Here is a 24984-nt window from a genome sequence, read left to right as displayed (position 1 = left end):
CCTCCAATCCCTTAATCATTTTTTTTTGCTCTTCTCTGCACTCTTTCTAGAGTCTCAACATTTTTTTACATCGTGGCGACCAAAACTGGATGCAGTATTCTAAGTGTGGTCTTACCAAGACCTTATAAAGTGGGATTAACACTTCACGTGATCTTGATTCTACCCCTCTGTTTATGAAGCCTAGAACTGTGTTGGCTTTTTTGGCAGCTGCTGAACATGGCTGGCTCATATTTAAATGATTGTCCACTAGGACTCCAAGATCCTTTTCACAGTTACTACTATCCTTAAAATTCCTCATTGGTTTCTAACCCATGGCAGTAGCTGGGTTCATATATCATAAGGCTGCACCATCACAGGGTTTGTTTTCTCTTTGGTGGCTAAGAGTTATTAATAAACCAGACAACACAAAAGTGTTGTGAATTAAAAAATCCTGAATTTCAAAAATGTAGCCTCTCATTTCCAAACCCACTAAGGAACATACCAACTTACAAATGCTTTCCATCTCTATATTATTTTGATTCTTGATTCCATTTCAACAGTGTTTTCCAGAAGCCTCCAAAACACGTCGGGATGTAGAAGTTATGGAGAACAATGAATTGATTGAGATCAACCCCCAAACAGAAGGCAAAGTTTACACCCGCTGCTTCTGCCTAGAAGAACCTCAAAACAAGCAGGTTTGTCTTCACAGGCTACTCCTCTTCTGAGTCTTTTGATTTTGTCTCAGCCCCACTTGGATGGGGGAACTGACTTTTATTCTTGGGTTTTATGCTTTTATGGATCCTTCGGTGCTGTGCCTATTATGAATATTATGAATTAAAATGGGCAAGAGAGCAAAGAACCATGGAAGCCTTCATTTAAATCTTACCTCTGCCATGAAACCAAGAGAGGGGATAATCTAAACAGAACTACTTTACTTTAGAGATTAAGACATAAAATGGGAGTGAGCAAAGTCACGCTCAAACTCCCACAATGCTGCTTAAGCATGTGACCAAGGGCCTCCGGTTTTCTTTTAAATGAAACTTAACCAAAAGCTAACAAGAGGTTCATTGTGAATGTGTCCTCAGCTTTCATGAGAAGTTGGTTGGTTTTGAATTAGATGGATAAATAGATATAGTGGTACCTGGGTACTCGTTGTTAATTGATTCTGGGAGGCATGACAAGTACTAAAAACAATGAGTGCCAAACCAACCCCATGTCTTATCACACGACCCTTTGTTTTGCCTGGTTGTTTTGACCTAGGCTTTCCAAGAGCATGAAGCGAACTCCTTGTCCCGATAAAAACCCCTTTTATTAATTTATTGTGAATTCTACTTATTCACATCCAACGAAGTCTTTCAATTAATTCGTAATTCGTAATTTAATGAGCTTATATGCCGCCTCCCTTTCAAAGGAGGATTTACAGTCACAGACCTTATCTGGCTGGGAGAGCTGACAGACTAATATCTGCAAAACTTGGTAAGGAATCTGACAGAGTCATGAACCAATTAAGTGAACTAATTGTCTCCTGCAAACTCCACTCCCCTTTCGCTCCTCTTTTATTTCCTCTAGGAGGGGCCATTCATCATCCACCTGTGGCTTTACTCCCAAGACATCCCTTGTTCTTTAGCTGTTCCCTTCATTTGGCAACTCTGCACATGGGCACACCAGGAACAGGCTCCAGCTGTTCATCTGTCTCACTGATATCTGCCTCTTAAGGCAGCTGATAGCTGGCATATGGCTCTGCCCCCCTCTCTGCCTCTGGAACAGAGCCCTCATCAGAGCTTTCCCTGGACTCCAGGACTGGCCCATGTTCCTCCCGAACCTCCTCACTGTCTGAATCTGTTGCCAGTTCCTCCGGCCACTGGTGGGCCAAAACCCTGGGTTCTGTTTTGGCAGAACTTCCTGTCTGTCCCTTTTCCTATGCCAGTAACCTTCCCAGCATGGCCAACTTCCTGTCTGTTTCACTGTGACTGTCTCCCTTTTCCTACTGCAGTGCATTGAGTACCAAACAAACAATGAGTACCAGGACAACATTTTTATATCAAAATGCATTGAGTACCAAATTAAACATGTTTTGAAGCAGTGGAGTACTGAGATACCTCTATACGTAGATTCCCACCATATGTATGAAATTGCAGAGAGGGTGTTCACTAACCAGAAAGCTTCAGAGCCTGGCACAAAGTCCACAAACTGGACTCCTGTAATGGTCATTGGATGACCTTAGAAGACAGGGAGGGAGAGAGAGACACACACAGAGACTGGAGAATATCTCCAAAATATATCTCAGCCCACAGAAGGAATAAGGAGATATTTCAGAAGTGACCCTCCCTGGTTTTATGGAGAGTTAAAAGGAAAGGAAGGGAGAAAGACCTTGCAAGATCTGCTAATGCAACTTGATAGAGCTGGCATTTCTGATTGAGCTTCCTGTCTCGCAAGGTGAACAGTTCTGTTTGCTGGCTGGGGGAATTCTGGGAGTTGAAGTCCCCATCTCTTCAAGTTGCCAAGGTTGAGAAACGCTGCCCTGACAGCTACTATATAAAAAAACCATGTTGTGGTCCATTATTTGTCCTCATGGAAATCCAGAGCCTTCACTTTGTGCACCACAGAATGATTTTTTGGGATGTCTGTGCACAGAGAGCCAAGATGTCGCTTTGATTTATTCTGATAGTCATGAGGTTAAATCGGACTGAATTATATGGTATGGGAAACATTTGGTTATTTTAGCCTGCCCAGTCCTGCTTTTCCATTCTCCAAATACTCAGCTTCTGCAGTATGATGGAAGCAGTGCTGGCACCCCTCTATGGAACTAAAGTGTCCCCTTTTGTTCTCAGTCTCACCATCTCTGTGATTTTTATAATTAAATGTGAAATATGTTATATTTCCCTTTGAAATTGCTTTCCTTACATTTTGAAAAACCTAGGGGCATCGTAATAGTGACACTATTTAAAAAGAGAAAGGCAGCAGGGCAATTTTGTGGCTGTTGGAGAGCTATGAAGGATGGAGTGCTGATGCGAGATACACAAAGACAGATTGTGCCCTCTGAGATTGGTTGTTTTCTTGCAGACATTTTATTACCAAACTAGGTAGCACCATCATGAGATCTGGTGGTGTAATGGTTAGAATGCAGTATTGCAGGCTAACTCTGCCCACAGTCTGGAGTTCAATCCAGTCTTCCAGCCTTCCAGCTTGTTGGGGGCATGATGCTGACATTATAAACCACTCAGAGAGTGCTGAGAAAGCACTACAGGTCATCTTCAACATACGACCACAATTGGGCCCAACATTTCTGAAATTTGTTACGTGAATTTTGCCCTGTTTTAAGACCTTTCTTGCCACAGTTGTTAAGTGAATCAGTGCAGTTCATAAGTTAGTAACCTCACTGTGAAATGAATCTGGCTTCCCCATTGACTTTGCTTGTTAGAAGGTTGCAAAATGTGATCACATGACCTTGGGACATAACAACGGTCATAAGTATGAAACAGTTGCCAAGCACCTGAATTTTGATCACATGATCATGGAGATGCTTCAAAAATTGTAACTGTGAAAAACAGTCATAACGTTTTTCAGCTCTGTTGTAACTTTGAATGATCACTAAATGGACTGTTGTAAATCAAAGACTACCTGTATAGGGTGTTATATAAGTGCTATTTGTTTTGCTATCATTGGTGGTTGATAGTTCCTTGATTACTGTTGTTTAGTGTTAGCCTGTTTATTTGAATTGGTAGTTCCTGGACGGGAGTAATGAAATAATTTTAAACAAACATCCAGGCTCAGGGAGCATCAATGACCTCACAGTACAAACTTGAGCTACAAATATTCTCTTCTAAAGTGAGAGAAGATCACAGGTTATGGTTAAAAAATAAATCAAGATAGTGGATCTCAGGCCATTGCATATTTAAAAAACAGGCAAAGTTTAACTGTATTCTTGTTGTTACACTTTCATCCACTCAAGGACCTAGAATAGGCAGGTGATGTTGTTTGGTGGTGCTAAAGTATTGTCCCTGGAATGCAAGCTGTGTCAAGTAAAACTGCCTTTGCAATTGGCTGTTATTGTTATTGCTGTTTATCAAATTTATATACAGTACGGTCAATTTCACTGATACAGTGAATATGTGAAGCTTACCAATGGTAAAAAAATAAATATAAAACAATTTAAAATTAAACTGAAATTGAATTAAAAGGTTTAGTATAAATTTCAGTTCCAATGGATGGCTGTGAAAGTTGGACCGTAAGAAAGGCTGAGCACCTATATATACATGCTGGTCTTGTTGTATTCGGGTCTTTTCCCGTGTACAACAAGACCAGCATACCTACACCTGTGAAAATCTACAAAACACACACACACACATACACACACACAGAGACTCACTGGAAAAGTGCCTCATACTGGGAAAGATGAAGGGCAAAAGAAGAAGGGGACGAAAGAGAATGAGGTGGCTGGATGGAGTCACCGAAGCAGTTGGTGTGAGCTTAAATGGACTCAAGAGGATGGTAGAGGACAGGAAGGCCTGGAGGAATATTATCCATGTGGTTGCGATGGGTCAGACACAACTTTGCATCTAACAACAACAAATAAATTTCAGATTGCTATGATTTCCCAGAGGGGTGAAATTCAGGCTTCATCCCAAAGGAATTCAAGAGCTATTTAAACCCAAGATTTATCTAAATCAGGGTCCAGTTACTGAAGACAGGGTTTAACTTTGCATCAAGCAAATTGGACAATGTCCTTTTAATTACATCATCCCTGATTGGACAGAATCACTTGTATCACTAATTCATATCTCTTTAGGGGACAGGGGGGGAAAAAGGCTCATCTGTTCCCAGAGATTCAAAAACACTTATGGAGCCTTAATTACAAACTTATTTTATTATCCCATCAGTTCGTCTAGTTGACATCTCTCAGATGAAGAGGATCCACAAAAGCTCATGTGATAATAAAAATAGTCTTTAAATCAGTGTTTCTCAAGATGTCTGGATTTCATGCTTGCTGGGGAATTCTGGGAGTTTAACCAAACAAATAACAGAGTTGGAAGGGACCTTGGAGGTCTTCTAGTCCAACCCCCTGCTTAAGCAGGAGAGCCTATGCTATTCCAGACAAATGGTTGTCCAATCTCTTCTTACAAACCTCCAGTGATGGAGCACCCATGACCTCTGAAGGGCTCCTTTGTACCTGCAGCAAAACACAGGACCTGAGCACCACAACCTATGCTGCTACTTTCACTTTGGGATTAGAGAAAAGAAAGACTTGCGGGGGGGGGGGGACATGATAGCAGTCTTCCAGTATTTGAGGGGCTTCAGAAGAGAGAGTCAAAGCACCAGACAAGAAGCAACGGGTGGAAACTAATCAAGGGGAGAAGCAACCTGGAATTAAGGAGAAACCTCCTAACAGTAAAGACAATTAACCAGTGGAATAACTTGCCACCAGAAGTTATGGGTGCTCCAGACTGGAGGTTTTCAAGAAAAGACTGGACAGCCATCTGTCTGAAATGGTGTAGGGTCTCCTGCTTGAGCAGGGGGTTGGACTAGAAGACTTCCTAAGTCCCTTTCCACTTCTAGTCTGATGGGATTAAACATCTCAACCTCAAGCTGAGGTTGAGAAACACTGCTTGAGAGTGACACAAAATTCCTGGTTGGTTCTGCGTTAAGAGACTCACATGGCCACCTCCTAGGAAAACAAGAAGAGTTATACTCTGGAGGTGTCCTGGCAAACACCCTAATGGAGAAACAATAAACACTTGCAGCAGGAGGCCAGTGCTTCATCAAGACAACTTGTTTTGATTCAAAAATCTGAAACTGGTATATATTTGGCATAGGTTTAACCCGCTGCTGGGTACATTTTGACTTAATGGCTCTTTTGATCGAAATCTCATTTTCAGCTCCCCCCTCCCCACAGTTGGGCAAATAGGCTAATAGGGAGTAAGAGCAGGGTGGAATTAAATCACACTCAGCTGTTTGATTTTGTGGGGAGAACATTTGCGACCAATTTGGAGATTTTATTTTTATATTTTGCTGTCAAGTCTGACTGAGGAAAAAAATGTGCACTTTTTTTAAAAAAAGGGGGGGAGATGGAATGCAAGGAATTGGAAGCAGGGGAGAGCAAGGAATGTCAGTCCAAAACCCAGCAGTCTGAGAACCTAATTCCACTAATATGACAGATGAAGGAAAGCTACCCAGTTGAAAGAACAGATTAAAAGCAGCAACGTAATATATGGATTTATGGCATTCGCCGCATTTAATTTCTCAGCATGCCACGCAGTGGCTGGAGGCAATGGGGTCATTTCGTGGCAACTTCGCTTTCTGGCCAGCCTTTTGGGGAAGTCTACCTCCCATTAATGGGACTAAAAACTATGCAAGGCCTTTGGAGAGACGAATTTGGGATGGGGGGAGAACAATGGAGGCTGTCATGTTAGATTTTGCTCTGTACATGTAGCCCTCGACTTATGATCACACCTGAGCCCAAAGGTTTCTGTTACTAAGTGAGACATTTGTTATGTGAATTTTGTCCCATCTTGCCACCTTCTTGCTACAGTTGTTAAGTGAATTAATGCAGTTGCTAAGTTAGTAGCAATAGCACTTAGACTAATATACCGCTTCACAGTGCTTTTACAGTCCTCTCTAAGCGGTTTACAGAGCCAGCATTTTGCCCCCAACAATCTGGCTTCTCATTTTACCCACCTCGGAAGGATGGAAGGCTGAGTCAATCTTGAGTCCCATCAGAATTGAACTCAGGCCCGTGGACAGATTTTGCCTGCAATATTGCATTCTAACCACTGTGCCATTAGGATGAATCAGGCTTACCAAATTGACTTTCTCTGTCAGAAGTTTGCAAAAGAAGATCACATGACTCTGGGACCCTGCAACCATCCTAAATATGAACTAGCTGCCAAGCATCTGAAGTTTGATCATGTGACCATGGAGATGCTGCAACAGTTGTTAACTGCGAAAAATGGGCGTGTCACTATTTTCAGTGCCGTTGTAATGAACTGTTGTAAGTCGAGGACCATCTATATGCAGAGCCCATGCTAAAGAATGTATCACCCTTGTAAATGATATGGTGAATCCATGCTTTCTACTCAAGGTTGAGCTGTTGAAATAGAATGCCAAGATTTCCTTCAGGTAAGGTGGGGTTTGCCACCCATTTCTATTGACTAGCCCATTGACTTCAATGCAGGGGTGAAATTCATCCTGTTCTCACAGGCTCTGGAGAACCGGTAGTGGAAATTTTGAGTAGTTTGGAGAACCAGCAAATACCATCTCTGGCTGGCTCCAGAATGGGGTGGAAATGGAGATTTTGCAGTATCCTTCCCCTGCCATGTACACCAAGCCACACCCACAGAACCGGTAGTAAAAAAAAATAGAATTTCACCACTGTTTCAATGGGACAGAATCAATAGAAGAAATAAAATGCACATTGTTGTGGCCCACCAGCAGCCAGCAGAGCTGGCAGCAGAGTCGGACAGTAAGGAGGTTGGGGAGGAACATGGGCCAGTCCTGGGGGCTGAGGAAAGCTCAGATGAGGACTCTGCATTGGAGGCAGAGAGGGAGCTAGACAGCAGTGAGGCTGAAGAACAGCTGGAGCCTGTTCCCAGTGCACGCATGTGCAGAGCTGCCAGGAGACAAGAACAACTAAGAAAGCAGGGTCGACTTAAGAGTAAAGCTACACCTTGGATGTGATTGGCCCCTCCCAGAGGAAACAAAAGAGGAACTAACAGGGGGTGGGCTTTTGCAGGAAACAATTTCGTTCATTCGATCCAGAAAGTTCTGTTTGTAAGAGACTCTGTGCCAGGTTTTGCCTTGTCCTGCATTTGGAAACTAGTTATCTGGTAGCGCTCCAAAACGAGATTAGGTGCGTGTGGATAAACATTCCTCTGAAAGACTCTTTACTAAGCCTTGCTGATTGTGAATGCAAGGAATTGACAGTCATGTAAATAAAAGAGGTTTTACAGAGACCAAGATTTTGCTTCATGCTTTCTAAGGAAGTCTGGGTCAGAACACCCATTGACTGGGAAGGCAGAAAGTCAGGACCTAAATTGGATAATCCTCCTCAAATCTCAAGATTTGAAAATAACCTTTTGCAATGCTGAGCTCGCTTCTGCTTCTGCTGCTGAGTGTCTTTCTTCAGGGAAGCAGCGTGCAACCATTTTCAACTTTGATTTGATCTTTGATGTAGAGTATTTTGACCCAGAAAAGAACATTCAGGATTTTTATTTGCCCCAAACTGCCAAGCAAAGAATTCCATTACCAAAACATCTACCATTTTGCTTCCAGAGGCAGAAATGTGTGTGTGAGGATCCAGAGGAAGCAAATGACAAAAGCAACTGGATGCCAAGGCAATGCAAGTTCTACCACAGTTGTTCTTGCGTTGTGACATTACACGTGTGTACAGAAAGCCAGAGGTTTAGGGTTCTTGCTGCTTTCTGAGCTTGGTTGGTTTATTGCAGATGTTTTATTACCAAACTCGATAATATCATCAGTGCTAGCAGGGTTTGGGGATTACTCTCTGTTTATATACAAGTGGCTTGGTCGGTGGGAATTTTTTTGTTGGTTCTTGATTAGGCTGTTGTTATTTGTTAGCTGTTATCTGAGTTGGTAGCTGCTTGAATGAAGTATTGTTTATTTCTTTTTCATTTTTTTTCTTTTTCATTTTTTTAAATTACTTTTTTATCGAGTATTGTTTATTTCTTTTTTAATTTCTTTTCTTTTCTTTTTTTCTTTCCTTTTTAAAAATTTTTATTTTATTTTTACTTTTTTGTTTTTTAAAAAAACACTTCTTAATTGAGTATTGTTTATTTCTTGATTGTTGGTCTAATATTAATCTTGGCGTTAATCTCTGCTTATCTGGGTATTGTTTGTGAGTGAGGAGATGTTTTGTTCTCATTCATTTTTTGGGAGCTTTTATTGTCTCTTTTGAATGGTGCATGGTTTATCTCTGTTGATGGCTGATTTGTCTAAGTGTCTGTCAGAGCTTGCATCATGGAGGTGTAACACTACTTCAACATTTTGAGAAATGCACTGAGCTCTGTGGATGTCTGAGGGTGGGGCCAGTAAGTGGCTTGTGTGTTGCTTGTGCTTGCTTTAGGGAGGTGTGCACTCAAATGGAATTAGAGGAACCCAAGTCATTCCATTAAAAAAGCTAGTCACTGTTTGATAAAAATCTAGTGATGAAAATCACTTGCATCCAGTGGTGAAATTCATTTTTTATGACTGGTTCTGTGGGAGTGGATTGGTGGGCATGGCAGGGGAAGGATATTGCAAAAAACCCATTCACTCCCCACTCCAGGGGAAGGATACTGTAAAAACTCCATTCCCTCCCCACTCCAGGGGAAGGATACTGCAAAATCCCAATTCCCTCCCCACTCCAGGGGAAGGATACTGCAAAATCCCCATTCCCTCCCCACTCAAGGGGAAGAATACTGCAAAATCCCCATTCCATCCACACACCAGGGGAATAATACTGCAAAATCCCCATTCACTTCTCACTCCTGGGGGAAAGATACTGTTGTTCCCAATTCGGGTCTGAGCCTGGTGCCGAAGCCAATGATGGATGCCAAACACGAGGTGCAGGCTTTCTGATTGCTTTTTATTGGAGTACTTCAAGAAAAAGGGTTCCTGGTCAAAAGGCCAAGAACCAAGAAAAAGGATTAAGAAAGCTTTATACATTTTCACTAAAGGAGAAGGCGGGGTAAGGTGAAATAATAAGTAATATCCTCTAATAAACATTTTAGCAATAATTCTACAATTTGTTCTATTGGTCTATAACTGTCCCATTCCTAAGCCTTAGCTAATGAATGCTCCAGGAGTTATCGAATAGACATTTCATTTGCTGAAGACTATATCCATTGCTAACTTTTAGCTGAGGTCTGCAAGTTGTCTAATCCTTGTTATTTTTATCAACTTTCTAAGAGGGGTGGGTGCCTGTCAGTTCTAACCTCTTCCATAGAAGAGGTTCCACAAATCTACAGTGCCGTTTAGAACCAGTTCCAGCTCCCTCCCACCGCCCATCCACACATCATCAAGATAAAGAGTGAGAGGAGGAATTCTGGGAATTGAAGTCCACAAGTCTTAAAGCTGTCAAGTTTGAACACCCCTGGGTTTTTTTTTTTCTAAAGGGTTAGGAGTGCAAGGGTCTTGTAACTTGACAGCTTTAAGACTTGCATGCTTCAAATGCCAGAGTTTCTGAGCCAACATTTTGGTTGCTAAGCAAGAGTGTTGTTAAGTGAGTTTCACCACATTTTACAAGTTGGCCATGCCCACCCAGTTACATGGCTGGCAAGCCATTCCCACCCGGTCACATGGCCAGCAAGCCACTCCCACAAAGCAGGCTACACCTACAGAAGAGGTTCTAAAAAATTTTGAAACCCATCACTGCTTTCTAACTACCCATAATTGCTACAAGCTTTACACATGCATATTTGATAAGCATTCTTTGTTCTTGTGAGACAGACAGACACACACACCCCAATTATAGTCTTCCTGATTTACTTTCAAGTGTGTGCCATGACCTTGCTTTAGCAGCCAGCCAATCAATACTGCAAAATCCCCATTCATTCCCCACTGCTAGGGGAAGGATACTGCAAAATCTACATTCCCTCCCCACTCCAGGGAAAAGATACTGCAAAATCCCCATTCACTCCTTACTCCAGGGGAAGGATCCTGAAAAATCCCATTTCCTCCCCATTCTGGGGGAAGAATACTGCAAAATCCCCATTCCCTCCCCACTCTGGAGCCAGCCAGAAGTGGTATTTTCTGGCTTTCCAAACTACTCAAAATTTCTGCTACCAGTTCTCCAGAACCTATCAGAACCTCTCTGAATTTTACCCCTGCTTGCATCTCCATCTGCAGGGATGTGAGATGAAGGCCAAGCCTCCTGAATTATTTCATACTGGCCACGTTTGGCTTGCTTTGAGAGCTGAACCAAAAAACCTGAGCACAAATGTCCATTTGATTAGTGGACAAGGGGAAATAAAGGGGAGATTTCTTCAAATTTCTTCTGTGTGGGGAAATGCCCTAAGACCATTTCTCAATGATAAGACTTTCCAGTTAGCAGGGAGGATGTGAGTTAGTCTTGGTCTCCATTTCATTTTTGTTTTTTTTTATCCTTGCTGTGCATTTTTCCTGTTTCTCCATCAAGTTTTGAAATGTCTTACAAAAGCCCATTCAAAAATCTGTACGTGTTTTGTGTGCTCAGCTATCTTTGTGTACGTAGTTTTATATGTTCTTTTTCTAATATTATGCATCATTGAATAGCTGCATTGTGGTTCAAGAAGTCACATTACCAAATTAAAGGGGGAAACTGTGTTGATTTGTCAGAAGCAGCTGAAGCAACTTCCTAACAAACTGCAAAGTGAATGAATTTTCTCTTTTACCTCTAAAATGTTGCCTTTCTTCTTTACAACTGCTGTCCTTAATTCCAGAATTTTATTAATGATTAAGAGGTAAAGGTGCAGTGTTGATTATTTGCTTGCTCATAACCACAATCCAATGCCATTAAAACTTGTCCAATTTCAGTCCTAAACGATCTCAAGATTTCAAGAGGGTTCTTCTTTAATAGTTCATAATATGTCGCCTAGTAATGCTGGATTGTTTGAAACTTTTTCAAGATTTGTTTGGTGGGGTTGTTTTGCTCTTCTTCTTTGGCCAAAAAAGAGGAGCTTTTTTGGCTGTTCTCCATCACTCATACATTAGAGCTGATATGAAAACATACTATAGGAAGTTAAAACCCACCCTTCTGGTAGAAAACTGAAATATCCTGGGAAATATTAAGAAGGCAGAATATTATATTTCCCTGGATGTGAAAAAGGAGAAACATGTTTTAAAGACAGAGTAGCTCCCAGCAGCCTCCTGCCCCTCCCCCCTTTGCCAATGAGCCATTAAAGCCTGAGCTAGTCTACTTTATATAATAAAGGTAGGATTAGCCTTCTACAAAAACTCACCACATGACATTTGGAAACTCAATCAAACTTGGACTCAAAACACAGCCTAGAGAGTTACCCTTACATGGTCCCATGGGAGTTTGACAACCAATCAGAATAAATTTCTTACACAGAGAGAGGAAACAGAGAGGTGGGGCCGAACAGAGTATAAAAACCCAGCAAGCCCCTTCTTCTTTCTTTTCTTCTTCACTCAACATCTGGAAGCATGGGATCCATTTTTCTGTTTAGAAGCTCAAGCCATGTGATCCTGTCCACCATTAAACCATCTTTCTAAGCAGCCTCCATGTTTCCAGTGTCTTTTCCCCCCACTTGGAACTGAACCCCAAAGGACATGTCTTCCAACAATACTAAATCCACAGTTTGGCACAAAGAGACTTTTAAAATTCTCCACCAAATTTGGGGGCAGAGAAATCAGATGGGCTTCTAAATTTCTCTAAGAAAAAGAGAATAGTTCCATCAATCACACTAGGGAAAGCTACCCACATGCACTCACATGCACACATACCTACTGGGGTCAGGAATTTCAGAATAGAAAAGACCAGAGTTGAATCTTTTCCTTGCAATTTATTTGAAACTAGGGAAGGCAGATAGTCTGTAGCTTGTTGGAGAGAGGATGGTACAAAGAAAGGGTGAGTGATAGGAAATAACATCAGAGTATCCATTAATCCATCCACCCATTAAAAGATCTCCAAAATTCTCTTTTCCCTTGTAAAAAGTTTTAAAGCAAATTCTTTCTCAAAAATTAAATGTAAACAGTAGTTGTCCGTTGTTCCAACTTGATCAGATAGGAAAGAAGGACTCCTGGCCCATGATTAGCCAAAAGTATAGTTTACTAAAACCAAAGTGGTTACAGAAGAGGCAAAGCTGGATCTGAGATTTTCGCAGGCAAAAGATACAGTTAATTTTCCCTTCTTCCAGACCAGTCCCCCTGGTTATCAGTCTATGCCCAATCAAGTGTTAACAAATTGTTTGGGAAATGGTCCCTGTCTTTGGCCACTCCGCTGAATCCGCGTTCTTTTGGTGTAACTGTGAGATGGCTGGTGCTTCTCACAGGATGATCACATTTAGTTTTGATTCCACTGAGTTCCTTCCCTGAGTCCCTATCCTCACTATTCTGCCCCCATTATTGATGTCAGGCTGACAGATACGTAGTCTAGCAGAATGGAAGCTATGACAGTAGACCTTACCAGGAGTATTCATGGTCAGCAGGGAAGGTGGTATAAAATGGTGTCAAGACCATCCAAACACCAGATAGCTATTGTTCCATAAAGCAGTTACTGTCACAGAGAAGGCTGGATCCAACCCAATGACCCTGTTTAACACAGGGGTCCTGGTGGAGCAAAAGTCTAGTTTGTCAGTATGGGCAGGGATAGAGATAGGTGGTTCTGCAAATAACCTGGCCTTGAGGGCTTTCTAAGTGATGACTATCACTTTGAATTGCCTACTAGTAACCCCTGCAGCTTGCAAAGCAATGGTGTTGAATAGAATAGAATAGAATAGAATTGAATTGAATTAGGAAAGAGTAGAGTAGAGTAGAATGAAATTAGGAAAGAATAGAATAGGATAGGATAGGATAGGATAGAATAGAATAGAATAGAATAGAATAGAATAGAATAGAATAGAATAGAATAGAAAAAGGAAAGAAGAGAAGAGAATTCTTTATTGGCCAAGTGTGATTGGACACACAAGGAATTTGTCTTTGGTGCATATGTTCTCAGTGTACATAAAAATACAAGATACATTCGTCAAGAATCATAAGGTACAACATTTAATGATAGTCATAGGCTTCAAATAAACAATCAGGAAACAATCAATATCAATATAAATCATAAGGATACAAGCAACCAAATTACAGTCCTGCAGTCATAAGTGGGAGGAGATAGGTGATAGGAATGATGAGAAGACTAATAGTAATAGTAATGCAGCCTTAGTGAATAGTTTGACAGTAGTGAGGGAATTATTTGTTTAGCAGAGTGATGGCGTTAGGGGAAAAACTGTTCTTGTGTCTAGTTGTCTTGGTGTGGAGTGCTCTATAGTGTCGTTTTGAGAGTAGGAGTCGAAACAATTTATGTCCAGGATGTGAGGGGTCTGTAAATATTTTCATGGCCCTCTTTTTGACTGTGAAATATACAGATCCTCAATGGAAGGGAGGTTGGCAGTAATAGTTTATTTTTCTGCAGTTCTGATTATCCTCTGAAGTCTGTGTCTGTCTTGTTGGGTTGCAGAACCAAACCAGACAGTTATAGAGGTGATGCATTGTGTGCAGTCAAAACTGCATGTGCCATTGTGTTCTTGACCAATGACAGTCTTCAAGGGCTGCCCTCATATGCATATCCAACTGTGAGGCGATTTATTTAATCCCTAAAGAAAAACAGATTTTATTTTGGCAAAGGCAGAACTTTTGAGCTGCTTTAGCGACTTTCTGCTTTCCGCTAAGCTTAATCCTTGCCCTCCTTCTTCTTAGATATTCTCACCAAGGAGGGCAACAGCTTCATTCATTCACTGTCTGGGGCCAGAATCAAACCTGCCTCTATTTTTTTCCACAAAATCACAAACTTGAAGAGAAGCCAAAGAGCTAAAGGAGAGAAAATGCATTTGTTAGGAAGGAGAGACAAGCCGAAGAAAGAAAATGCATGTGATTGATGTGGTGTGTGGGAGACCCTGGGTAGCAAGAGCATCGAAGGGTGAACTGATGGATGGAGAGCCAGTGGACTGCCTGTTGTCTAAAGAGAAGCATAAGTCAAGTCTGCTAACAAGCACCTCCCAGGGATGGCCGGACAGAGGCACTGAGTGAATCAAGGAAGGGTATCTGTGAAAGAGAGAGAATAAAAACATGGGATGGGACTACTGTGTTAGAAGCAAGAATGAGCAAGCAATTGAGAAATGGGCAGAGGTAACAATCTTTCGTGTAGAACCAGCCTGGTCAAGAGATTAAGGTTTGGGGCAGGTCCTGGGAGATCTCAGCCATGTGGTTTCAAGCTGCTCATTGTCTCCCTGCTTAGCCCAGAGTGTAGTTGCTTGGGGAAGGAAAAGAAGAGACGGGGTGGGCTATGAGGAGCCCTGGTGGCACAGTGGTTAGAGTGCAATATTGCAGGCAAACTCTGCCCACATCCTGGAGTTGGATCTTGACAGAGCTCAAGGTTGACTCAGCATTCCATCCTTCCAAGGTCATTAAAATGAAGATCCAGATTGTTAGGTGGCAATAGGGTGCCCCAGAGAGGAGGGGATCAAGCTGTTTCCCAAAGCACCTGAAGGCCAGACAAGGAATAATGGATGGAAACTGACCAAGGATAGATTCAATCTCAAAATAAAGAGGAACTTTCAACCCATGGAACAGAAGTTGCCTTTGGAAGTTGTGGGAGCTTTACCACTTGAGAACTTCAAGAAGAGACTGGACTGCCATTTGTCAGAAATGGTGTAGGGTCTCCTGCTTGAGCGGGGGTTGGACTAGATGACCTATAAGGTCCCTTCCAACTCTGTTAATCTGTTATCTGTGATCTGCTAACATTGCAAGCCATCCAGAGAGTGTTGTAAAGCACTGTGAAGTAGTATATAAGTATAAATGTTATTGCTATTGCTATGCAGAGCTCTTTGGACCCTGGAAGAACAGTAAGAAAATAATAATAGTCAAATGTTATTAGAAAGCTGCCATTCATATTTATATTTGGCCCATATTTTGAGTAGCTTTTTCCCAAAGTCTGGGCTGGGGAAAATTCATAACGTTATGGCCATAGGTCATCTGAAGACACCAAATTTTGAGAAGCCATTTGCAACACTCATTTAGCTGACTTGGATATGATATGCCGTATTTGCTCATAACAAGCATCCAGTTTAGTCCTTGGATGCAAAGTATCTTGCACTTATTTGCAGTTTAGAGAGTGCAAGTGGAGTTTTAGGTTTATCAGCAGATTGGTAGTGAACTTGGAAGACAATGGAGGCCTTTGTGGAAGTTTCCTCCTAGGATTAGTTAACCTTGAGGGGTCCAAGTAGGTATTTCCAATTGACGTCTTCTTTGCTGCGTGGTAGGTAGTTTCCGTCGCTGTTGGCTCCCCTCATCCCACCCCACAACATTATAACAATCTAGCTGCAACTCTCAACCTACTGTAAGTGTTTCTCAGTTTTGGTAACTTTGAAATGGGTTGACTTCGACTTCCAAAATTCCCCAAGAATTCTGGGAGCTGAAGTCTCCCCATCTTAAAGTTGCTAAGATTGAGAAGCATGGACGTATTTAGATTTCTCAGTAATCTCACTGAGCTCAGCATGAGGTGTGTACTACTGTACTTAAAAAAAAAACAGGGAAACATGTTACAAATATTCATACACATCCTGTCTTCAAACATATGGAGACTTGTATGTATCTTTTGCTGTTTTATATAATTGCGAACATAAATTGCTGAAAAACAGGTTTTTTTAATGCAAATTATCCTGTTTCCATTCCATTTCCAGACTGATAAATGTCCCTGATGTTAAGTTTCTTTAGCACAAACTTTTTCATTCTAAACTCTTTTTTAATTGTAAGTACTGCTGTGTGCATGCGGCTTTCCAAAGGATGCTAAGGTACTTTGTGAGGTGATATGTGACATTTTGAAGGCCCTGCTAAGCAAATTATCCTCCACTGAAAGCAAGCATAGGTAGTCCTTGAGTTACGACCACAATTAGGGCCAGAATTCCCATTGTGAAGCAATCAGCTGCATCCACTTTCCTGCAGCTCTTAAGTGAATCATGGGGTTGTAAAGTAAATCTATCTTCTCCCATTGACTCGCATCCCACTTGTGTCGGAAACACTGAGGCGCTTCCAGGTTGAAAGGATTAGCTGGTGGCATCATCATTGCCTTGGGGGTGCTCAGTTGGGGGCTCCTTTTATATTCACGCCAAGAGCTGGAGCTAGAGACAGGAGCTCACTCCATCCCATGGCAGCACTTGGGTCTCAAACACAGGCGTGCTGTATGTCAATCCAGTGTCCTAACCCTACGAGCCACCCAGGGGTGGGTTCCGGCTTCTGTTACTGCTGGTTCACTCAGGGACGCTCTTTGCATGCTTGATGCGCACTGTACACGCATATGCAGTAGTACAAAATTAATTCTGCACATGCACAGAAACAAAAAAACAAGATGGCAGCTCCATAGGCACTGCTGATAGAACCGGCTCAGGGGCGGGGGGTGGCCAGTCGAGTTACTACCTACTTAGCCAAACTGGGCCGAACCGGTAGCAACCCACCTCTGGAGCCACCGTGTTCCTTGGTCCCATTGACTTTGCTTGATGGAAGACAGCTGGGAAATTCACAAGTAGCAATCACATGACCCAAGGGCCCTGCAAATATTATAAATACAAACTGGCTGCCGAGTGCCTGAATTTTGATCCCATGACCATGGGGGACGCTGTGTGAGAAATGATAGGACCAGTTATAGGCCACTTTTTAAATGCCATTATCATGGCATTCTGAATGGTTGCTAACCAAATGATTTTAAGTCAAGAACTATATGAGATGAGTATTCCAATATATTGTACACAATCTCATGACCCTAGGATGCTGTAACCATTGTGAATACAAGCCAGTTGCCTAGTGTCTAAATTTTCATCATGGGACCATTGGGCTTTGTAACTGTTACAAGTATGAGGACTGGTGGAAAATCACTTTTTTCAATGCCATTCAGTGGTGGGATTCAGCCGGTTCGCATTAGTTCGGGCGAACAGGTAGTTGGAAGAATCTGCTGCCCCCCACACCCCTCCCAGGAGTCTCCACACAACCCCTTTTGGATGCCAGGTAAGTGCAGGCACCATGCAGAGGGTCCGGGAGGGAAAAACTGGGCCTCACAAAGGCTTCACAAACAGTCTGTGAAGATTCCGACAGATGTCTGCTTGAGTTGCCACAATCTTTCAGGGGAATGTTGATAAACACCCACTTCTCTCCCTGGGAATGCTGCCAGAGACCTTATTGCCAAATGCAGAGCAAGACCACTTAGCACAGAGTCAAACAGCACTTTTCAAAGCTTGAACCAACCAGATGAACTAATTGCTTCCTGCAAAGGCTCACATCACATTCACTCCTCTTTTAAGTCTTATGGGAGGGGGCCAATCATCTCCAAGCCTTACTCCCAAGTCGACTCTGTTTTCTTAATTGTTCAAGCCTTCTGGCAGCTCTGCACATGCGCACACTGGGAACAAGCTCCCACTGTTCTTCTGCCTTGCTGATATCCCATTCTGGAGGCAGCAAATAACTACCAGAGGACTTTGATCCCCTCTCTCCCTCTGATGCAAAGCCCTCATGTGAGACTTCCCCAGACTCCAGGACTGGCCCATGTTCCTCCCCAACCTCCTCACTGTCCGACTTTGCTGCCAGCTCCACAGGCCACCAGTAGACCACAAAAGAAGGCTAGATTTCCTAGTCTACACTACAACCCTGAGACTCCTTCATGGTGTCCTATCCAAAAAGTAACTTGATCTGATTTGTGAGGCCTTCTCAAAATCAACAGAAGATAGTGTAAGGAATCCAAAGGACCACTCAAAGAGATTTTGTTTCGTCCCAATGTGCTTGATCAAATATGTTGCTTTTGGGAGGGTGCTGCAACAACAGAAGCAATACAATATCACACACTAAAATAATAATCTGCAACTTACAGATCTGAAAATTCCTAAAAATGAGTAGTCTTACATGTTAAAAGGAAGGGGGAAAAGCTTAGGTTTCAGAGAGAGAGAGAGAGAGAAATATCATTAATTTTGTTTCTTAAACTGACAAGAACAATGATACTATAATGAAAAGAAAAATAATTGTGCATCAGCACAGGACATTAACATTGTTAAAATATCTTGCCCAAGTTTTCTTTCTAATATAAAGAAAAAGAGAAGCAAAAAAAAAACAAGCAGAAGATTACTGCAAAGACAAAATAAGGCAGGAAATTGTTGTACCTCATGGAAAGTATGTGAATGACTCAACAGGCATGTTCTCCAAAACCAAAGGCGATGTTTACTTTTTCAAGTTCAACAAAGATCAGCCAGCAATTAACCTGCCATCTGCTGTGACAGATGCCAGAGAGAACCCAGGGGGGTTAAGACAGTCAATATTGCAGCCACAGCCATATCACAGAAGCTCCACCCATTTTTATGTTTACCTTGGCGAGGCCTTGATTTTTCCCTGTGACTACCATGTTGATGTTTTGACCCACTCCCACCAACAACTTGCACCTTGAAGTGGGGGGGGGGGGGCATTCCAACTACTAAATTCAGAGAAACTCTTTGGTTTCATATTGTTCTAACGTGTTTGAATAGGATCCATCTTTCCATCTATCTAATCTGAAGGAAAAAAAGAAGTAGGTCTGCCCGGCCATCCATCCATTTCTCTCTCCCTCCCTCCCATCCATCCATCTATCCATCCATCCATCCATTTCTCTCTCTCTCTCCCATCCATCATCTATCTATCTATCTATCTATCTATCTATCTATCTATCTATCTATCTATCTATCTATCTATCTATCTATCTATCATCTATCTATCTATCATCTAGCTAGCTAGCTATCATCTATCTATCTATCTATCTATCTATCTATCTATCTATCTATCTATCTATCATCTATCATCTATCATCTATCTATATCTCTATTTATTATCTGTCTGTCTGGCTGTCTATTTATCTATCTCTATTTATTATCTATCTATCTATCTATCTGTCTGTCTGTCTGTCTGTCTGTCTATCATCTATCTATATCTCTATTATCTGTCTGTCTGTCTGTCCGCCTATTTATCTATCTATCTCTATTTATTGTCTGTCTGTGTCTGTCTGTCTGTCTGTCTGTCTGTCTGTCTGTCTGTCTGTCTGTCTATCTATCTATCTATCTATCTATCTATCTATCTATCTATCTATCTATCTATCTATCTATCTATCTATCTATCTATCAGATGATGGAATGTATGTACAGAGGAGGCCCTGGGGATGAGAGGAAGGGTTACATGAGGAGATAGGACCCAGGTATGGATGGAATACACATGAGAGTGAGGAATCTGAATGTTGATAAAACATTTTCTCTTGTCTTCATTTCTTTGCTTTGACAATTAAGAGCTTTGCTCCTCCCCTGTCTCTCTCACTGAAGTGGGAGAAGATGGAGTGGGGGCATTGCTGCTTCAGACAAAAGTTTTAAACTGTTTTTGCTTTTCTCTACAGAAGGAGGGGGGTCTCGGGGAGCTGCCTCAGATAAAACCTGTTTTATCTGAGGCAGTTTGTTCTTTTATTGTGCTCTGCAATAGGAAGGAGAGGGCTGCACATTAACAGCAAGACAGAAGTTAGCACCTTAAAACCACTAGCCAGGATGTTAGAAACAAGAATAGCTCGCTTATAAGAAAAACTCCAAAACCCACATAGCTGGCACATTTGCAAGATACCCATGACCAGGAATGAAAAACAGGTGATGTGACATTGAGCTATTTAACATAACAAACGTAAGGGTTTGGAGGGTCTGGAATCCAAATAACCAATTAATATTATCTGTTATGCATGCATTATTAGGGGAAGGGCAAAGGGTTGAATGCGACCATCCCTTGACTATAAAAACTGCTGTGAGATTCTAGTCTTGGCCATTGGTTAGCTTTTCAAACCGGGATCCTTATATCTTGGTACCAAAATAAAAGTAGAATTCTGTCTCACACCTTGTGTCCGGTGACTTATTGGCTTCAACACCAAGCAAGAGCCCAGGTTTGGGGACAACAGTTTGGTGGAGAATGCGGGCAGACACCACTGCCTGAGGGACAAATCAAAGGGAGGCCTCCAGGTCATGTAAGTTGGCAGTTGAGAGGAGAGTGAATTGTTCCTAAGAATTATATCCAGCCAGGCTGTGCGTTCATCCGGGGGCAGCCACCCTTAAGTCCTCATGAGCCCGTCTGAGCTGTGACTGGAGAACTTAAATAGCAAGGGCTCCTGGAGTGGACACGCATGCCATACTGGCTCAGAGACAGGGTGACTGAATGACCATAAGCTGCCTACTTTTGGACTTGGCCCTGAGATAAGGCAGTGTGGGACTCAAAAGTCAAAGCCCAGAAAAAATCAAGGTGTGGAAAATTTCATCATGGAGAAAGATATTGGAAACAAAAACCAGGCTTCCTCTGGTTACGTGGCTGGACTTGACCATCCACAGGATGAGGTGAGACTATTGTGGGGGATGCCTTCAGGGGTTGTAAGGTGTGAAGTCCAGGGTGGAAGGAATACAACACTCTTAGGAAAGGTATAGTTGCAAGGATGGGTAATATGCCTACAGGAGGCAAAGCAAAAAGGGGTAAAATCCCAGATAACAAATCTAAAACTGGAACAATAAAAAGGAGGGTCTCTGACATCAGTGCCCTCCACCTGGGTATCCTTGGCATGAAGTAGTTGGCACTGAAGGGATAGGAGGCCCAGGGAGACAAAAGGAGGAATTAGATACCTGTCAGGAAGAACAAATGGTCCCAGTAGGTGGGATCAGGAAGAAGGAAACCAAAAAGGTTCCCGAAGGGGCAGATCAACTTGATCACACACCCAAGGGAACAGTTGAGCCAGAATTCAATTGCTCCTAAGGGAAATTATATTGCCAGGAGCTGAGGGGGAGCTACGTAAGGTGTGGGTGCATGCTCTATTCTCAATGGCTGATTTATATACTATATTTTTCAAAGTATAAGATGCACCCTTTCCCACCTAAAAGAGTGTGGAAATGTTGGTGGGTCTTATACACTGAATAGAGCCATTTTTGGCTTCCTGAAGCCCCGCCCCTGCATCCCATTTTTGCAAAAAAAACAAAAAACCAGGCTGTTTTTCCCCAAAAAATGAGGCTTTTTTGCCTTCATTAAGTCCCCAGCAGTCCTCTGCAGGCTTCAGCAGGAGGCAAGGCAAAAATGCCTGTGTTTTTGTAAAAAAAAAAGGGGGCAAAAAAATGGGCTGGTTTTTGCAAAAAAAAAAAAAAAAAAAGGGAGACTTTTTTGCCTTCCCTCAGCCCCCAGCAGCCCTCTGCAGCATTCAGCAAGGCTGGGGCAAGGCAAAAATGTCTCCATTTTTATGAAAAAAAGGGCAAAACATGGGCTGATTTTTGCAAAAATTGAGGCTCTTTGCTTTCCCTCAGCCCCCAGCAGTCCTTTGCAGGCTTCAGCATGGCTTGGGCAAGGCGTGTTTTTGTCTTGCTCTAGCCCCGCTTAAGCCTGCATGGTGCTGCTGGGGGCTGAAGGAAGGCAAAAACTTTTTTTCTTACTTATCTCTTCGAAATCTTGGTGCGTCTTATACACCAGTGCGTCTTATAATCCGAAAAAAATATGGTAATTGAAAAAAATCAAATTCCTAATTATAGAGAGAGTCCAGATCAGATGCATGGCCTTTTTGTGTTCATTTTCCAAACTCACCAGCCTACTTGGACAGACATACGAAGTTTGATGGAAATTTTATTAACTCCAGGGGAAAGAAGGATGGTGAAGGGAAGCATGGGCAAGGTTGTGCAGAAAGATTATGCAACAGATCCGCACTGAATATGCCCACTGGAGGAACCAGATTGGGAACCTCAGTCCATTCGGCTAAAAAACTGTTGGATCTTGGTTTTTTTAGGACTCAAACAGGAGATCCCAAAGGTTAAGAACTTGGGGAAGGTCTACCAAATTCAACAGAAACAGGATGAAAATCCAGGAGGAATTTCTAGAACTCATTTATCAAACCTTTAGGCAATAGATCCTGAGGCTGAAGAAAATTAGAGAATGGTCAATATGATCTTCATTGTTCAGTCTGCAGACAACATTAGGACCAAATTACAGAAGACAGAGCCTCCCCCCCCCCCAAGGAAAGGCAATCTCTGGACTTGTGGAATTAGCATACAAAGTGTATACTAATTGGGCTCCAATCTCAGAGAAGAAGGAACTTCAAAGGGCAAGAAGAAATGCAATTTTTCTCTCCCAGGCTCTTAGACAGGAAGAGTGGGAAGCCAGGGGAACAACTGCGGGAAGAATTGTAGGAGGAGGAGGTTTGCGGGGATTGGTAGTTAGAATCCCAGGCCCGGTCAGAGGAAGAGCCCTCCAGTTGGCAAAAGGGAAGAGGGTTAATATCTAAACAGATATGCATTTGGAGTTTTACATGCTCTTGGGGCTATTTGGAAAGAAAGGGGTATGCTCATTGCCCATGGGAGGGGGGGGCAATCAAACATGGGCCCCAGATCATAGAATTACTGGAAGCTGTACACTTCCCTCACGAGGTTGCAGTTGTGCATGTCAGGGGTCATTCCAATGATGGCAAAGGGAAATTGGTGGCAAAGGGAAATTGGGCAGCAGACAAGGCAGAAAAAGAGGCCACTCAGCCTGCCCTTGCACAGGTCTGTCCCCTGATCCCCTATCAGTTGGAAACATCCTTGTCCAAACCATCCTACACTAAAAAGGAAGAAAAATGGGCTCAAGAACTGGGAGCCACTTGGTCCCAGGGCAGGTAGTAGAAGTTAGGACTTTTTGGTGGTGGTGCCTAAGGCTCCCCTAAGAGCTTTCAGAACCCAATTACACAAAGACACACACTGGGGGGCTAAAGCGCTCACTGATTTTGCCACCCGATACATGCTGGCAAAAGGCACATATGTCGTCGCTAACCAGGTCACTGCAACCTGTCTCCATTGTGCACAAAACAACCCAGAAAGCACGGAAGCCTCCTTTGGGAGTCCTTTTACAGGGCTCATACCTAGGTGCTGTGTGGCAAATAGATTTCCCTGAATATCCCCCGAAACTGGGATTTGGAGATCTCTTGGTTTTGTGTGTACTTTTTCTGATGGGTTGAGGCATTCCCATGCCACACAAACAAGGCTAAAGAAGTAGCCCATATCCACACTCTGTTAGGAAGCCCATCTTCACTAGCCCATTCCCATAGCTTTGCCACAGCTCAAAATTATTTATTTATTCATTTTATTTTATTTATCAATAAGTACAAGGAAATAAGTAGGAAAAATACCTGAAAAAATGGCACAAATAAAAGGATAAAAATAAGCCAAACATAGCCATAAACATATAAAAAGAGTGCATTTAAATCGGACAGTAGGACAGGGAGGGTAGGCATGCTGGTGCGCTTATGCATGCCCCCTTTATGGACCTCTTAAGAAACATGTAAGGTCCATGGTAGACAGTTTAAGGTAAAAAGTACGGGGGTTAGAGGAACTAACAACAAGATCAGGTAGGGTCTTCCATACATTTACTACTCTATCGTTTTTCCTGAAATCAAGATTAGAACGGATTACATTTAGTGTGTATCTATTGATAGTCCTTGTGTTGTTGTGGTTGAAGTAAAAGTAGTCATTAACAGGTAGGACGTTATGGCAGATTAACTTGTGCACTACGCTCAAGTCAGAATGTAGACGGTGTAGTTCAAGATTATCCAGGCCTAAAATTTCAAACCTGGTGGTATAAGGAATTTTATTACGAGCAGAGGAGTTGAGTCCTCTTCTTATAAAATACCTCTGGAGTCTGGACCCTCTCTAATGTTTAATGTCCAAAACGCAGTGTGGGTTCCAGGCAGGTGAGCAGAATTGCCCCACGAAAATGTAGTGGCCTTGTTTAGCTGATGTTTCCTCTTATGTTTCTTCACCTGGATACATGAGGCGCAAATTCTTCTTCCAAACAGCTTCCAGTTTCTCCTTTGCTCCTTGTGGGTCTGAAATGGTTAAACTCATTAGGTTGAAACTAATTTCTCTGAATACTTGCTATTTTCTCTGGAAGAGAAACTGCCAGAAGCTATGGCAAAGAAAGATTTTATGACTTTTACCCTGTAATATTGTTATTTCTCTCTTCTTTTCCTAGGAGGTGAGAGCCTCTGGGAAGGTTGCTATGAAAGGAGATCAAGGAGAAAAGGTGAGTGATATAAGGAAGACTTAATGGAACCTCCAATTGTCATATTAATTTTATTTATTTGAGTACTGCAGCTTCTGTGCTGTTCCATTCAAACAGGACTCTGAGCAAGCTACATTATTTGATCTAAGAAAATTAAAATAATAATCAATATAACAAAAGGAAACAAAAGAAATAACAGCCCCAATACCTGGCAGCAACCATCAGCATACACCAATCAATACCAGGAGAATTCTCCTCATAACAAGTCTGCTTCCA

At 42.3% G+C, this 24984-nt stretch overlaps 1 protein-coding gene across 1 annotated transcript in view; it reads left to right on the top strand.

The window, feature by feature from the left end:
- Positions 1-24984, top strand: part of LOC106548014 (collagen alpha-1(XVI) chain) — a 203597-nt gene that overhangs the window by 102817 nt on the left and 75796 nt on the right. Inside the window, exons 8-9 of the mRNA XM_087728047.1 lie at positions 540-674; positions 24679-24729. Coding sequence (XP_087584173.1) covers positions 540-674; positions 24679-24729 — 186 coding nt within the window. The remainder of the gene's footprint in view (positions 1-539; positions 675-24678; positions 24730-24984) is intronic.

Source organism: Thamnophis sirtalis, unplaced genomic scaffold (genome assembly GCF_051295495.1).
Source record: "Thamnophis sirtalis isolate CommonGarterSnake01/CBP01778 unplaced genomic scaffold, rThaSir2_p1.2 scaffold_13, whole genome shotgun sequence".
In the NCBI taxonomy this organism is placed as follows: domain Eukaryota; kingdom Metazoa; phylum Chordata; class Lepidosauria; order Squamata; family Natricidae; genus Thamnophis; species Thamnophis sirtalis.
The sequence above is the reverse complement of the archived record's forward strand: the minus strand, read 5'-3'. Positions and strand labels throughout refer to the sequence as shown.